The sequence below is a fragment of the Hippopotamus amphibius genome, chromosome 17, assembly GCF_030028045.1.
Source record: "Hippopotamus amphibius kiboko isolate mHipAmp2 chromosome 17, mHipAmp2.hap2, whole genome shotgun sequence".
Classification (NCBI taxonomy): domain Eukaryota; kingdom Metazoa; phylum Chordata; class Mammalia; order Artiodactyla; family Hippopotamidae; genus Hippopotamus; species Hippopotamus amphibius.
In genome coordinates this window covers 45,659,610-45,673,089 of record NC_080202.1, presented here as the reverse complement: position 1 = coordinate 45,673,089, position 13,480 = coordinate 45,659,610, and the positions used below count along the sequence as shown (strand labels likewise).

Below are 13,480 nucleotides of genomic sequence, written 5' to 3'. Positions count from 1 at the left end.
CCTGTTAAGTAGCTAAATGGCCATCCCTCAGGATCATTAAGTGCTATGTTGGAATAAATGACGTCCAGGGTCCTCTGATCCCAGGGTTATTTTTTTTTTAACTTTATTATTTTTTTTATTTTTTTTAATTTTATTTATTTATTTATTATTTTTTGGGGGGTACACCAAGTTCAATCATCTGTTTTTATACATATATCCCCGTATTCCCTCCCTCCCTTGACTCCCCCCCCACCCTCCCTTGACTCCCCCCCACCCTCCCTCGAGTCCCCCCCCACCCTCCCCGTCCCAGTCCTCTAAGGCATCTTCCATCCTCCAGTTGAACTCCCTTTGTTATACAACAACTTCCCACTGGCTATCTATTTTACAGTTGGTAGTATATATATGTCTGTGCTACTCTCTCGCTTCGTCTCAGCTTCCCCTTCACCCCCCGCCCCCTCCCAAACCTCGAGTTCTCCAGTCCATTCTCTGCATCTGCGTCCTTGTTCTTGTCACTGAGTTCATCAGTACCATTTTTAGATTCCGTATATGTGAGTTAGCATACAATATTTGTCTTTCTCTTTCTGACTTACTTCACTCTGTATGACAGACTCTAGGTCTATCCACCTCATTACATATAGCTCCATCTCATCCCTTTTTATAGCTGAGTAATAGTCCATTGTATATATATGCCACATCTTCTTTATCCATTCATCTGTTGATGGGCATTTAGGTTGCTTCCAGGGTTATTTTGAGATTCCTTGATCATCTGTTTATCCATCCACCCATTCACCCTGACTAGATTATAAGCACCTCGAGGGCAAGGATAGTCTTTCTAGCAAATAACTAGCATAGTGTTTGGTAACTGCCTGTCATTAGCTGATGGACACTGCCCACTTCCCTGACACATAGAAACAGGAGAGAAGAGAGGGCGCACTAAGAAAAGGATTACTCAGGAATACCAGTCCCAGGAATTTCCTGCTTAGAAGGCACAAAGAGGGAATTCCCTGGCGGTCCAGTGGTTAGGCCTCTGCACTTTCACTGCCAAGGGCGTGGGTTCAATCCCTGCTCGGGGAACTAAGATCCCACAAGCTGCACAGTGTGGCCCAAAAAAATAAAGTGCACAAAGAAGTGAATAAACGTGTTTTTTCTCCAATAGTACTGCTAAGAATAAAAAAATGGAAACAATTTGAAAATCCATCCATAGAAGAAAAAGTGGGAAGATGACAGTACATCTGTGCCGTAAAATCTTATGGAGCCATTAAAAAGAGTGAGATGGATCTGCACACCCTGAGATGGAATGTGTTCATAATTTATTGTAAAGTGAAAGAAGCAACTCGTAGCCTCTTACGTATATATAATTCTATGTTTATTTTAAAAATAGTCCCAAACCCTGTGTTTAGGGAAACAAAGGTAAGACATTATGGACTACAGAGTTGGGACCGGACCCATAAGCAGTGCACAGCCAACAGGTGTCTTTGAGCTTGAGGTTATCTTAAGGACATGATGATTTAAGATTAGCTTGGCATCAGTGTGGGATGGGAGGGGTCAGGGAAAAGCTGGAAGTGGGTAAGGCCTGTGCTGATAGAATAGGTGTGAGGCGCTTTCGTGCCTTAAACATTTGAAAGGGCCTGTAGGCACCAGAGTTTCTGCACATGTGGGGCCAGTTAACATTGACCTGTGGTGGGAACTGGGGACGGTCATAAATTTGATTCCATATATTTCATCTGCCTGGCACTTTGACCTATGGAATTGGCAGCGACACTGAGTTTCTGTGGGCACGACAGGTTTCTTTTTTATAACTGAACTGTACGATTTTAATGATTAATGTACATTCACATTTCATATCCTCTTTAATGGGAAATGCTTACACAGAAATTGCTCTCCTGGGAAGCAGTCCTCAAGCTGGCGAGGAGGCAGGCTTTGAGATTCCTCCAGCTGAGTTTCACTCACAGTGCTGCTCCCTCTGATGTCTGTTTCTAGGTCCCATTGCCCACTCCGTCTTTCTGCCAAAGGGGAAATTAGCAAGCCTTCCAGAGGCCTGTGACTTGTCATATTCTCAGCCCAGGCTGGGCAGGTCGGGGAGGATTCTGTCTCAATGGCAGAGTTTTCATTTAATGCCCAGCATCCCCCATCTGCCCCTACCCTGTAGGTTCCTCCATCTGGAACTCTGCCCCTGAATTAGACTCCTCTCGCTCTTCTGAGAATTTCTCCCCTGGGGGTGTATCAGGACCACGCACAGTTCCGTGATCTGGTACCTGACCTCCATCTGCAGCCTCATCTGCAGCTTCCGACAAGCTTTGCTCACCAACAACGTCAAGCTGTTTGTGATTCCTACGTAGACTCACCTCTGTTCCTTAACTTCTGCCTTTCCCTCTACTTGGAATACCCTCTCCTTTTTCTTGGGAACTTCCTGCTCACCCTTTGAGACTCAGCCCAGGCGTCACCTGCTTTAGGAAGCCTTGCTGATCCCAACCTGCCTGGGCTAGCTGTCCCTCCGTGTGTTCCCACTGCATCTGCTGTGTGTCTGTGCCTGTCATTGCATCGCTGTATGATAAGACCGCTTGACTCTTTCCCCAGTAGACTGTAAGCTCCTCAAGGGGCTGCGTATTCTTCCTCAGTGTACACCCAGCGTTCAAAGGCCCTACATCCAGCAGACCAATAAGTGTTCAAAGAAGGCTGTGTTATAAGATCCTGCAGTTCTCTGCAGTGTGACAAAACACTCCAAAGGCGAGACCTTACTCATCCAGAAAGCCTCAACTGCCACCAGTCTCTGGATTTAGAGGCTCTTTATTGTGTGCATAAAAGTGATTGTTACATCTTTTTGTCTAATATCAACATTACATGTTTTTGGCTAGTATTGGCCTGGCCTGTCTCTTTCTATCCTTTATTCTCGATCTTTCCGTATAATTTTGTTTGGTCTCTTTTAGTTAGCATCTAGCTGGATCTTTTGAAATCCTATCTGATTGACTTTTAATCTGGGGTGGGGGCTTAATCTATTCATGTGTTCTGTGATTAATGATATATTAATACTTTGACTTATTTCTGCCACCTTAATTTGTGTTTTCATTTTATACTTACTGTCCTTTTCTTTGCTTCCTTTTCCCTTCTTTCCTTGCCTTTTGTTAGAGTGATCAAGTTTTCTATTTTTCCTTCTTTACCCTCTGGTTTGGAAACTCTGAATTGTATTACTATTCCTACAGATAGGTACTCTTAAATTTTAACATACCTACTTAACTATAACTTTCTTTCTAATAAAGTGTAAAATTTTCATACGTAAATTTCACAAAAAGGCAAGGCTCTGAATCACTCTTTACTCATTGGACAACCCCCCCCCCCACCCTTTTTCTTTATATTATCTAGAACTTAATGTTTTAAAATGGTTTAAACCAATTTTTTTACACTCAGTTGCTGATTATTGACCAACACATCCTGTCGACTCCTGTGCCTACCATTGTTTCTTGCATCCCATTTCTTCTCTGGTTTACTTTTCTGCTTGCCCAAGCACAGCCTTCAGTGGTTCTTTCAGTGAAGATAGTACCATCTTTCCTGGAACTCTTGTTTCTGTGTGTGTGTGTGTGTGTTGTGTGGATTTTTTTAAAATTGTTTTAAGAAAATGAAATGACCTGTTAAAGCTAATCAAATTAAAAGTGGTAACATGCCAGGAGCATGTACTGGAGTAAATAACTCCACTAGAAGTCTGACCAATTAAATCCAGCCTTTACGATGAGACCCCTCATTTTCAGTTCCTGTGCTTCCTGCCTGCGCAGGGTTAAGAAATTATTACCAACAGTGGGCAGATCCTGCAGGTAAAATAGGGGTAGTAATGTGCACATGGGTAGTAATATTGCTCAGTTCCTGGAGTTCCAGGTACCTCTGCCAACAAGCTTTTATCCTAGAGAAAGGATCCTTGGGTCCCAAGGGAAAGGGCCAGGAGTGTCCTGCCTTTAGCCCTAACCCCATGTTAGAGGCTCTGGTTGTATAAATTGGGCCTCATTAGTTTCTGCAGGTCTTTACCTCTCAGAGCCTTAGTTTCCTCATCTGTAAAAATATTATCAACCTTGCAGGGTTGCTGTGAGGTTCATCAATAACATGGATAGAGCACCTAGCAGATGCCCAGCCCACAGAAGACGTTTAATGAATGGCATTGACTATGACAGTCCCTGGCACTTAGGAGACTCTCATTGAATACCTGTGGAGTGAGTGCAGGAGCCTACCAGAAAAGGCTCCATCGAGGAGATAGGTTATAAAGGATAGGTGAGATCTGGGCAGAGAGTAGTAAAGGAAGAAGACACTCTTTATGGAGGGAACAGATCGAGCAGAGGGAAAGAATCAGGCTCACTCCTTGCCGCCCTGCTCAGGCGAGTGAAAGGAGCAATGTGTCTGGAACAGAGACTGAGGGTAGGGGCTTGGGGAGGGTCAGCAGGGCAGAAAGGGGAGCTAGGATTGAGAATGCATGGGGATCTCTGGGTCCGCCTGGCCAGATGGCTGTCTTGTCTGGCCAGCTCTGCCCGGCACTTGCTCTTGTTTCCCCTTCTTGCATACCCTTCGTTCTTGATAGGCAGATGCTGGCCCACTATGGCCTAGTAGCCAGGCAAGCTGAAGGCTTAAAAGAGGAAGCATCAGAATGAGATTGGTTTTCAACTAATATCTTATTAAGGAAGTTGAGTCATTCTACTTCTGCTATTTGTCCCCTCTGGGCATTCAGAGAAGGACAAGTTTTATTTCCAGATGAAATAGCATGAGAGGGATTTGCCCTGGTCCGCCCTGGCCCCTCAGTGGACATTTACAAGATGGCCCTGTGTTCCTCTTTGATATACAGCAAACCAAGGCTCAAAGTGCTGAATGCCTTAGGTAAGGCTTGACACCTTGGCTGTATGGTGTTGAAACAGAGAAATCCCATTGTCTCAGTGAGCGCGTTTATGAGCTCGATGATGGGCCAAGGAATGAACTTTCACTTAGCATCTTCTATGGCCAGGCAAGCTGATTGGCATTGCACGTACTGTACCTCATTCAGTCCTCAAAACAACGCTGAAGAAGTTATGAGAAGAGACTCAGTGGCCTGCTCAAGGTTTAGCATGAACGCTGGGGAGGCAACAGTGTGGGTTCAGCCCCACCTCTGTAACTTGTCACTGTATGACTGTTTTAGCAGGCTACTGAACTTCTCTAAGCCTCAGTTTTCACGTCTGAAATTGACGTTAATAACGGCAGCGCTTAGTAAATATTAACAATTGTCATTCTGGATTGGAGTCATCCAGCCCTCAAATAATCCTGACAGATCAGTGGCATTTGGGGAACTAGATGGCACCTCAAAAGATTTCCTAGACCACTAGTTTTCAAACTCTTTTCCTTGGAGACCTGGGATTCTGGGGAGGTCCTTGGTGGATGAAGGGAAGCTGAGTGTGGCCCTTGCCCAGCTTCTTCAGCAGAGCAGCTGTTTCTAATGTGTTACATGTCAGTTGCACATTTCTAACTCTTTTATATTGTGGGGGTTGAGGTATGATTTCATGTAATAAAAATGGTCCTGCTGCTTTTTAAAAACAGCTTCCAAGGCTCCAACTCATATCTTCTGGTACCTAATCTGGTGTTTTTACTGTCCTTACTGAAACAGGGAACTGAAATATGATACATTTTAGAAAGGTTATCATCACCGAAGATCAAAATTTTAAACATTATTCTTGTACCTTCCAGTTAATCAAGCATTCATGTAGTCTAAAGCCCATTCCTGTCCCAGAATCCTAGGAACAGAAATTTTGCTGTCAGAGAAAGCATTGCTCTCACAGCCCTAGACAAGAACTGTCTAATAGAACTTTCTGCAGTGATGGAAATGTTCTCTGCGTGCGCTGTCCTAGTGTACAGGTAGCTAGTGTAACTGAGGAACTGATTTTTAAATTTTATTTAAAATGAATTGATTTAAATGTAAATACCCGTGTGGCTAGTAGCTGCCATATTGGACAGTGCAGCCTTACAGGACAGAGCAGGGGTCAGGTGACAGATTCCGGGCCTAATGCCCAGTGACTGATTCAGTAGACCTAGGGTGAGTGCATCTGAGAACCCATCTGGTTAGTCTAACCTGCAGTCAGGCAAGAAGGTGGTGCGTTAGTGAGCTTTTCCTTGGCGTAAAAGAATGGAGCCAGAACAGGCATTTAGCCCTGGCCTTGATCTTCTGGGGGGACTAGAGCAACATTCTGAGGGATGTCAGACCCTCAGAGAATGTGATGAAAGCTATGGACCTCTTCCCTGGAAAAATACAAATATAGTTTCTAGGGCTCCCAAACCTCCCTGAAGCCGTCCTTGAACTCACATTAAGAACTCCTCCACTTGGACAGAAGATCTTTACTAGCTGATGAGGGAGCCGAGCTTGAGCCCAGGAGCCTTGTGACGTGCAGGCATGTCTCACAGATGTGCCCAAGGGTTGACCTGGAACCATCCCAGTCATTCCTACCCCCGGACCCTCCAGGGGGTCATGGAGGCATCACAGAAGAGAGAACAGGCAGTGTTCGTGGATCAGGCCCTAAAGGAACACTGAATGAATTCTGCCCCTTTCCTTTCCCCTTGTATTTTCATGACTTTGTGTGTGAACTGCGAGGGTGTGGCTGTTACCCCTGCGCACGTCCTCAGCTCTGACACAGAGAGCAGAGGGAAGAATGCATTTGAGGCCTGAGTGGAGCTGTGGAGAGAGGCCAGCTGAGTAATGGATCAGGATTTTGACTTGCCTTCAAAGGCAAAGACACAACGGGCTCCCACTTAGTCCTTACTTCCCACAAGCTGCAGGAGTGAGAGAGAAGGGGCAAAGCTGTGGGGCTCTGGGCTGGGACAAGCCAGGGGCCAAAGCCCAGAGCTGGGCAGGCCATCCGACCTGCCCAGCAGTCCCCGGCTCCGTGCAGAACCCCATTTTTTATAGATCAGAACCCATGTAGACGTGGGGAAGGAGGGAGGAGGCAAGCGTGTGTGTGTGTCGGAGAGCTGCTGTCAGGCCAGAGCGTCCTGAGAATAGCCTCTTGAACTTGGAGACTGTCGGTGAGGGTCTGAGTCATGGTCATGTGGCAAAGGAAAGCCAGCCACAGGAGAAGCAGTACAGCTCCCAGGCCCTGATTTCGTGCCCCTGGGAGGTGAGGGTCAGCCTGTTTTCCCCATGCCCTTCACAAGTTCAGCTGCCAGCTGCTGGGTGAGCTTCTCAGGCCGCCTTGTTCCTCTCTCCGCCTGCCAGGCTGCCGGATGAGTCATCAGGGAACTGCAGAGGAGGCCCCGAGCTCGGCTGCCTGGGCCTCGGCTTCTCCAGGATGGGGGAGCCTGGAGCACTCATGGAGGGAGGATCAGGGCCCCTGGCCAGCTGCCCACCTAGCCACCAAGGTGAAAGGACGGCTCCGGGGGAGGAGGAGCTCCAGCTCAGGAGGAGCCATGACAGGCAGGAGAGGCCATGTGAGCCCAAGTGCAGCTCTGTAGACCTCTACACAGCTGGGTGCCCTCGGAACAAGACTGCGCACTGGCCTCATTTCTCTCACCATCAGATGAAACTCTCCCTTCATCCACAAAACTCGGCATCATCCTTTGGTTCCCTCGTGCAGCCAGCGCTGCCTGTTTCCTCTGCCCCGCTCTGTTGTAGACTGGCGACCCCACCTCTGCCCTCAGGAACCTCCTGCCCAGGGAGGACCGTGACTCTCCCCCTCGTGTTTGCCTGCAGCCCAGGCACTGGGGAGTAGGCAGCACAGCCCAGTAGGTCCGGCCCAGCACTGCCCCTACGCAGGCTGGGTGATCGTGGGCAAGTCTCTACCTAATTAGGCCTCCGTTTCTTCAAGTAAAAATGAGGAGATTAAAGCAATGTGGAAGCCCCTGTGGGTTTGGAGGGTTTGGGGTCTGTTTTTAAGACCTCATTTCCCTTATAAAGAGACTGAGAGAGGGGGCCCTACTCTACCCTGGATTGAGCCCTTTGTGGAGATGGAAGGGGCTGTGGAGCTGTGGGGTGGGGTGAAAGTATGGTTACGAGTAAAACAGCCCGCCTTGGAGGGCTTTCACCTAATTGAAGTCAGAACACCCCTTAGACTTCTTAAGGTCATCAAGAAACAAAGAGGCCACCCATTCAGCCTCCTCAGCATCTGGCCTGCAGGACCACACCCAGGCATCCAGGCTGAAAGCTGGAGCTGCTGAGTTGACAGCTAAGAAGCCCTTGAAGGCAGAGATGTGAGGATCCAATTCATAGTGACCAACAAACCCCCCACCCCACCCCGCACCCTAGTCAAGCTGGCCCAGCCTTTCGTGGCCACTGTGGGGAGGCAGGTGGAGTAGGAAGGACATTTCAGCCTAGTGTTTCCCCACGTCCCACTGTCTCTTGTAAGCTTCCAGCCGACTGGGCAAAAGAACAGAGGTGTTAGAGGCTCGGCTTCCCATGGTCTGCCTGTCTCCCTCAAGAGCAGATGGAGGCGTGATCCGGGAAGAATGGGGCGACCGCAGAGAAGACCACATCTGTTAGTAACAGCCTTAGGACCAGGCTGCCATCACAGAGCACTTATTAAGGGCCTGCCACTGGTGCCTTCTCAGGCTTTGTCTCAAGCAAGTCACGACCCGGAAGGGCCCTGCCCTTAGGGGTCCACAGCCCATCTTTAAAAAGTTTCCCAACTTTAATTGGTAAATATATTAACAGAACCACATATTTAATCTTTTACATCATGTCTTCAGCTATTTGTATTTTAACTTCAGTAAGTTCAATGGTCTGAAACATGATTCTGAGCTTCACGTGAATTATATCTTACTGTGGAACTCAAAAGTTCCATCCCTGAATCTGACAGTTACTATTACCTAGGTGCCCTGCAGTTATACAGGTGTTCAGGTGCACGTTCCTGACTACAGAGCTGCTGTTGAATCTTGTTATGTTGAAATACCAGAAAAGTAACAGTGATGGCAGCAGTTAAGGTCACAGAAATCATTAGATAAAGGGAAAACAACGAGGGAGGCAGCATAATTTTCTTTTAACGGATAGAGTGAGACTTAGGTGGTGGAAAGAAGGAACTAGATACTCTACTTACCACCGTGTGTGCGCACGCACGCGTTTGTGTGGACACTCACGTGTGTGTGTGTTATCCACTCCCTTTTCTTTGAAACTTCTAAGATTAAAATAGGGGAGGAATCCTGTATGTTGCAATGATAGAATTTTTTGACAATTTAGGACATCAAAAATTCTCCAGGTTCTCCATCTTGATTTATGCTTGAGTTGTTATGTGCCATATTTGCTTTGAAATTTTTGATTATCAGTAGTTTCACTAAAATTTTGAAGAAATAATCCACTTTCATCTGCTTCCTAGATTTCTTAATCTAAGTTCATAAGACAGAGCTTGTTGATAGCATAGTTTTCTAAGTGCTGCAGGTTTACAGCCATTACCACTTTAAAGAGGTTTGAATGAGGGAATTTTTTTTCCTTGTTAAAGTAGTTCCTGTTTCTGTAGAAACTTCATTTTTAGATCTGTGATGGATGAGCTATCGTAATTCAAGTATACAGTTCTTTATTTCTATCAACTAGTCATTGTCATCCAATAGGAAAGACATTAAAGATGCAGCAAGCTTATAAAGTACTGCTTTCTAAAAAAAATAGGAGGCATTTTCATCTTTATTACTGTACTTTTGGTTATGCAAACACTTTGATGATATAAATGTTTATGTCTCCCATAAATCTGGTCAGAAATCACTTTTGATTTTGTTAAGTTAAACAGTCTATAGTAGGATAGAGTACTGGGTACAAGTGGTCCAAAGTAAGATAAAAGACTACGGTAAAAATGCCAGATCTTAAAAAAGAAACTGGTTTATGCACTAAACGTTTTGTGCCTTGGTCTAATATTAACATGATGTCTGTGTAAAATGACAAAAAGAACCAATGTTGAATCACGTTTTATTTCCTGTCATTCGGCATTATCCCAGATTGCTAAATGTGTTCTTTCCAAGAAGTTTGATTGAATTACTGTACACATTTACTGTCCTATGTGACAGTTTTGTCGTTGTTAGAGATTTCAGTAATTAAAATGGGAAACAGAAGCGTAGGTTCTTTTCCTTATCAAAACAATGTTCCTTGGAGCCACATTATTCTGGTAGTTTCATGCTCTTGTACACTGGATGTCTTAAGCTGAGTACAGTTTAGGGGATCCTTTCTAATTACAGGAAGGTTCTTCTTTCCTTCAACACTGTGATCTGACCTGTGACAAATCTGTGCTATGCACCATGTAAATGGCTAACAAGTCAATTGCAAACCAACTGAAGGTACAAATCTTAGTGCTGGTGCTAAAATCTCTTCGCAGCAGTCATCATGATCTCAAAGTTTGTTTCAAAATCTGCAAGCATCAAGTGTCAATCAAAACAAGATGAAACACTAATGAATGTTGAATTCTCATGCTTTAGGTGTACTTCCTTTTCAGAGTTTTTGGTTCTCTGCTATTTTTACCGCACCGTTTCATTTAAATTTCCTACACGCTAACTTCGTTTGTGCGATTGAAATAAAATTGCAGTATATATATAAAAAAAAAGTTTCTCAAATGGTAACAGTCTCAGGGTGGTGCCGTCCTCTTTCGTGACACTCTAGCCCACGTGCTGTTTGCACAGATTGTCACAACAGTGGGCTCTCTCTCCCTTCTGGCTCCATGGGAACGCAGAGCTGGTGGAGATGGAGCCCAGAGAGAGGTGAATTCTTATGCTTTGTCCTCACATTTCTAGAGGTGTCGGTTGGTGTTGTGGGCTCTAATATAAATTCCACTACTAATTTTGCCTGAAAGAAGAATGACACTTAGGGGAGGTTTTCAGCAAATGAGTTTGGACATTACAGAAGGAAGCATGTCAGTTCCTTCTGGAGAGCCACAAACATGCATCTCGGGAAAGGAGCCAAGTGCTGGTGTTGCCATTTGCATGCTGGTTTTTCGATTTTGCAAGATTTCATTTATTGGAATATATGTAATGTGTATATCTATAGAGATAGATGTACACACAAGCCTATATACACACACACACATGTATATATACACACGCGTGTGCCCACACACATATACATACATACATCTACCTCCAGCAAGGGAACAAAACAAAACCTTGATTCTCTCCACTTGGAGAAAAGCCATCACAGGCGGCACAGGCACGTCCTCTGAGAAGGTAAGGCTTGTGTGGAATCAGGGATGTGACTAATGGTTTTGGAGTATGGGATCCACCACCCTGTTCTGGGGAAGCAAAGTTCGCCACAAAACAAACAACAGAAACAGATTCATCATTATTTACAAAGGCAAGAAACAACCAACCCAGATGTTGGTCCATAGCCATCCTAGAGCAGGCAGGCTGGGGTTCTCCTTGTGGGGCTGAGTGGAGGGGCTGGTAGGGCTGGGGGCGTACCCCACGTGGAACAGTGGTGAGGTTGGCATCTGGAACATTTGGAGGAGAACTATGTGTGGCATAAGGAGGCAGAGACCCTTTGCCACCTGCTTTTCTCCTCCCACCCATGCCCGACCTGGGCCCCTCGGAGTCTAGGAGTGACCTGCTCTGTGTGTGGTCTCTCTCGCAGGGTGAGTGTCAGCCTGGGAGATGGCAGTGATGGAAATGGCCTGCCCAGGCGCCTCTGGCTCCACAGTCGGGCAGCAGAAGGAGTTCACCAAGGCCAAGGAGAAGACACAGGCAGCGGGGAAGAAACAGAGCCCCGTCCACAAGCTCGAGGCCGTGGAGAAGAGCCCCGTGTTCTGCGGGAAGTGGGAGATCCTGAACGACGTGATTACCAAAGGCACCGCCAAGGAAGGCTCCGAGGGCGGGCCAGCCGCCATCTCCATCATCGCCCAGGCCGAATGTAAGGGGCCCCGGGCGGGGGCTGTTGGCAGAGAGGGCAGGTGGGGGGCCTGCAGGTAGGTGGGTGCAGCACTTGTGCAAGGGTGGTTGGGCACAGGTGGGCAGGGCTCAGGGTCTCCCTGTGGAAGAGGGCGGTCAGGGTGAGCACCGTAGGAGATTCTCACAAGACACACGTGGGGGTTAAGCCAAGAATCAGTGTGGAGCGGGAGCTCAGACGGTGCAGGGGAGTGACGCACGGGAAGGGAGGAGGGACACACGAGGCCTCAGGCCTCGCCCACCTCGCCGGGCAGGCCTGACCAGAGCAGGGGAAGGGAGCTGGGAGGCGGGCATGCCTGGGCTCCAAGGTCCTTGGGGACCCTGCAGGATCGTCAGGCAGCCCTGCAGCCTTCTGCTGGGACCTCGGGCAGCCTGCGCGTCTCTGGAGAGGCCCAGACAGGAGAGGCCGGCTCTCCCGGAAAGCCTCTCTGGGGCGTTAGGCCCTCACCGCCTTCCACGTCGGTGCTCGCCCCCACCCCCACCCCAGAGAGTAAACACCTGCCCCCTGGGCCTGCGGGGCTGCTTGAGGGTTTGTGGGGCAAGGCCCGGTCTGATCTTTTCTGCTTCCACTCGCAACACCTCGAGATGGCTCAGCACGGCGGCTGCCACCAGAGCCGCAGAAACGGCCAGGGTGCTGGGTCGGGCCGGGAGCCCCGCCTCCCCCACACCTGCCCTCCACCCCAGGAGGCGTCCCGGGGTAGGGCCTGGAAGACCGACGGCTCGTGTTAGTATTTTTCTCACATACACACATCCTTCCTCTCGTCTTCCGTCTCCTTCTGGCTGGTCTTTGACGAGAGAAGAGAGAATAAAAACTGAAGTGGAGTGAGTGACACGGGGATGGTAGTACGGCCCGCACACACGCGTATGTAATAGTGTATATTTATTGAGCTGTTACTGTGTGCAGGCACTGTGTTGAGGGTTTCACGTACATCATCTCGCTCGCACCTCGCAGTAGTGCAGTGAGGTGGGGGCCCCGTGATCCCGTGCTGTGGACACGCCCTCTGCCCTTGACCCTCGGGCTGGGGCGGCGTGAGGCTGCCAGGGAGAGGAGGTGAGCCGCCAGGTGGAGGGGGTCTGGGAAGAAGGCGTGGCCGGGGGGGTATGTGCAAAGTGCCTTTCTCCTCAGTGTTGAGTTCCGGGTCCTTCTCTCTCCTTTCTGCTCATCCAACCCCTTTTTCTTTACTTAAAAGGTGAGAATAGCCAAGAGTTCAGCCCCACCTTTTCAGAACGGATCTTCATCGCTGGCTCAAAACAGTACAGGTAAGCAGGTCAGCTTGAGTGGGATGGCAGGGAGCTGCTGCGGCCGCGTTCCCACCCCAGCTGCTGGCCCAGGCCGCTCCCAGGTGACCCCTGGCTCCCTCCTTCAGCACCTGTGGTTTGGCTCTTGGAACCGGCCCCGGCTTCCCGGCTGAGCCGCTCTCCCAGCCAGATAAGCTTTTCAAAAGCCTTTCACAGCATGTGGATGACTGCCTCTGGGCCACATCAGCTTGACGTTTTATTTTTATCCTGCTTGGAGTCCTTGCTGCTCCCCTTTAGTTCCCATCAGTTGGGAGGGTGCTGGAAACAGGAGGCACTTTGCCGCTGGTGCGTGACCACGCGTGCAAGCCCAGAGAAGCTGCTCTAACTCGGGGAGAAACCTGCTGTGTCTTTGCTTCTGTGAGACACA

The 13,480-nt window shown here is 48.1% G+C and overlaps 1 protein-coding gene across 3 annotated transcripts in view; it reads left to right on the top strand.

Annotated features, from left to right (window-relative positions):
• MAP3K14 (mitogen-activated protein kinase kinase kinase 14) overlaps window positions 1-13,480 on the top strand; it is a 42,312-nt gene that overhangs the window by 10,743 nt on the left and 18,089 nt on the right. For all 3 annotated transcript variants that reach the window (XR_009050084.1, XM_057716936.1, XM_057716937.1), the window contains exons 2-3: window positions 11,504-11,779; window positions 13,005-13,074. Coding sequence is in view for 2 of the 3 variants with exons in the window: in XM_057716936.1 (XP_057572919.1) it covers window positions 11,524-11,779; window positions 13,005-13,074 (326 nt within the window). In the remaining variant the exon portion in view is untranslated. The remainder of the gene's footprint in view (window positions 1-11,503; window positions 11,780-13,004; window positions 13,075-13,480) is intronic.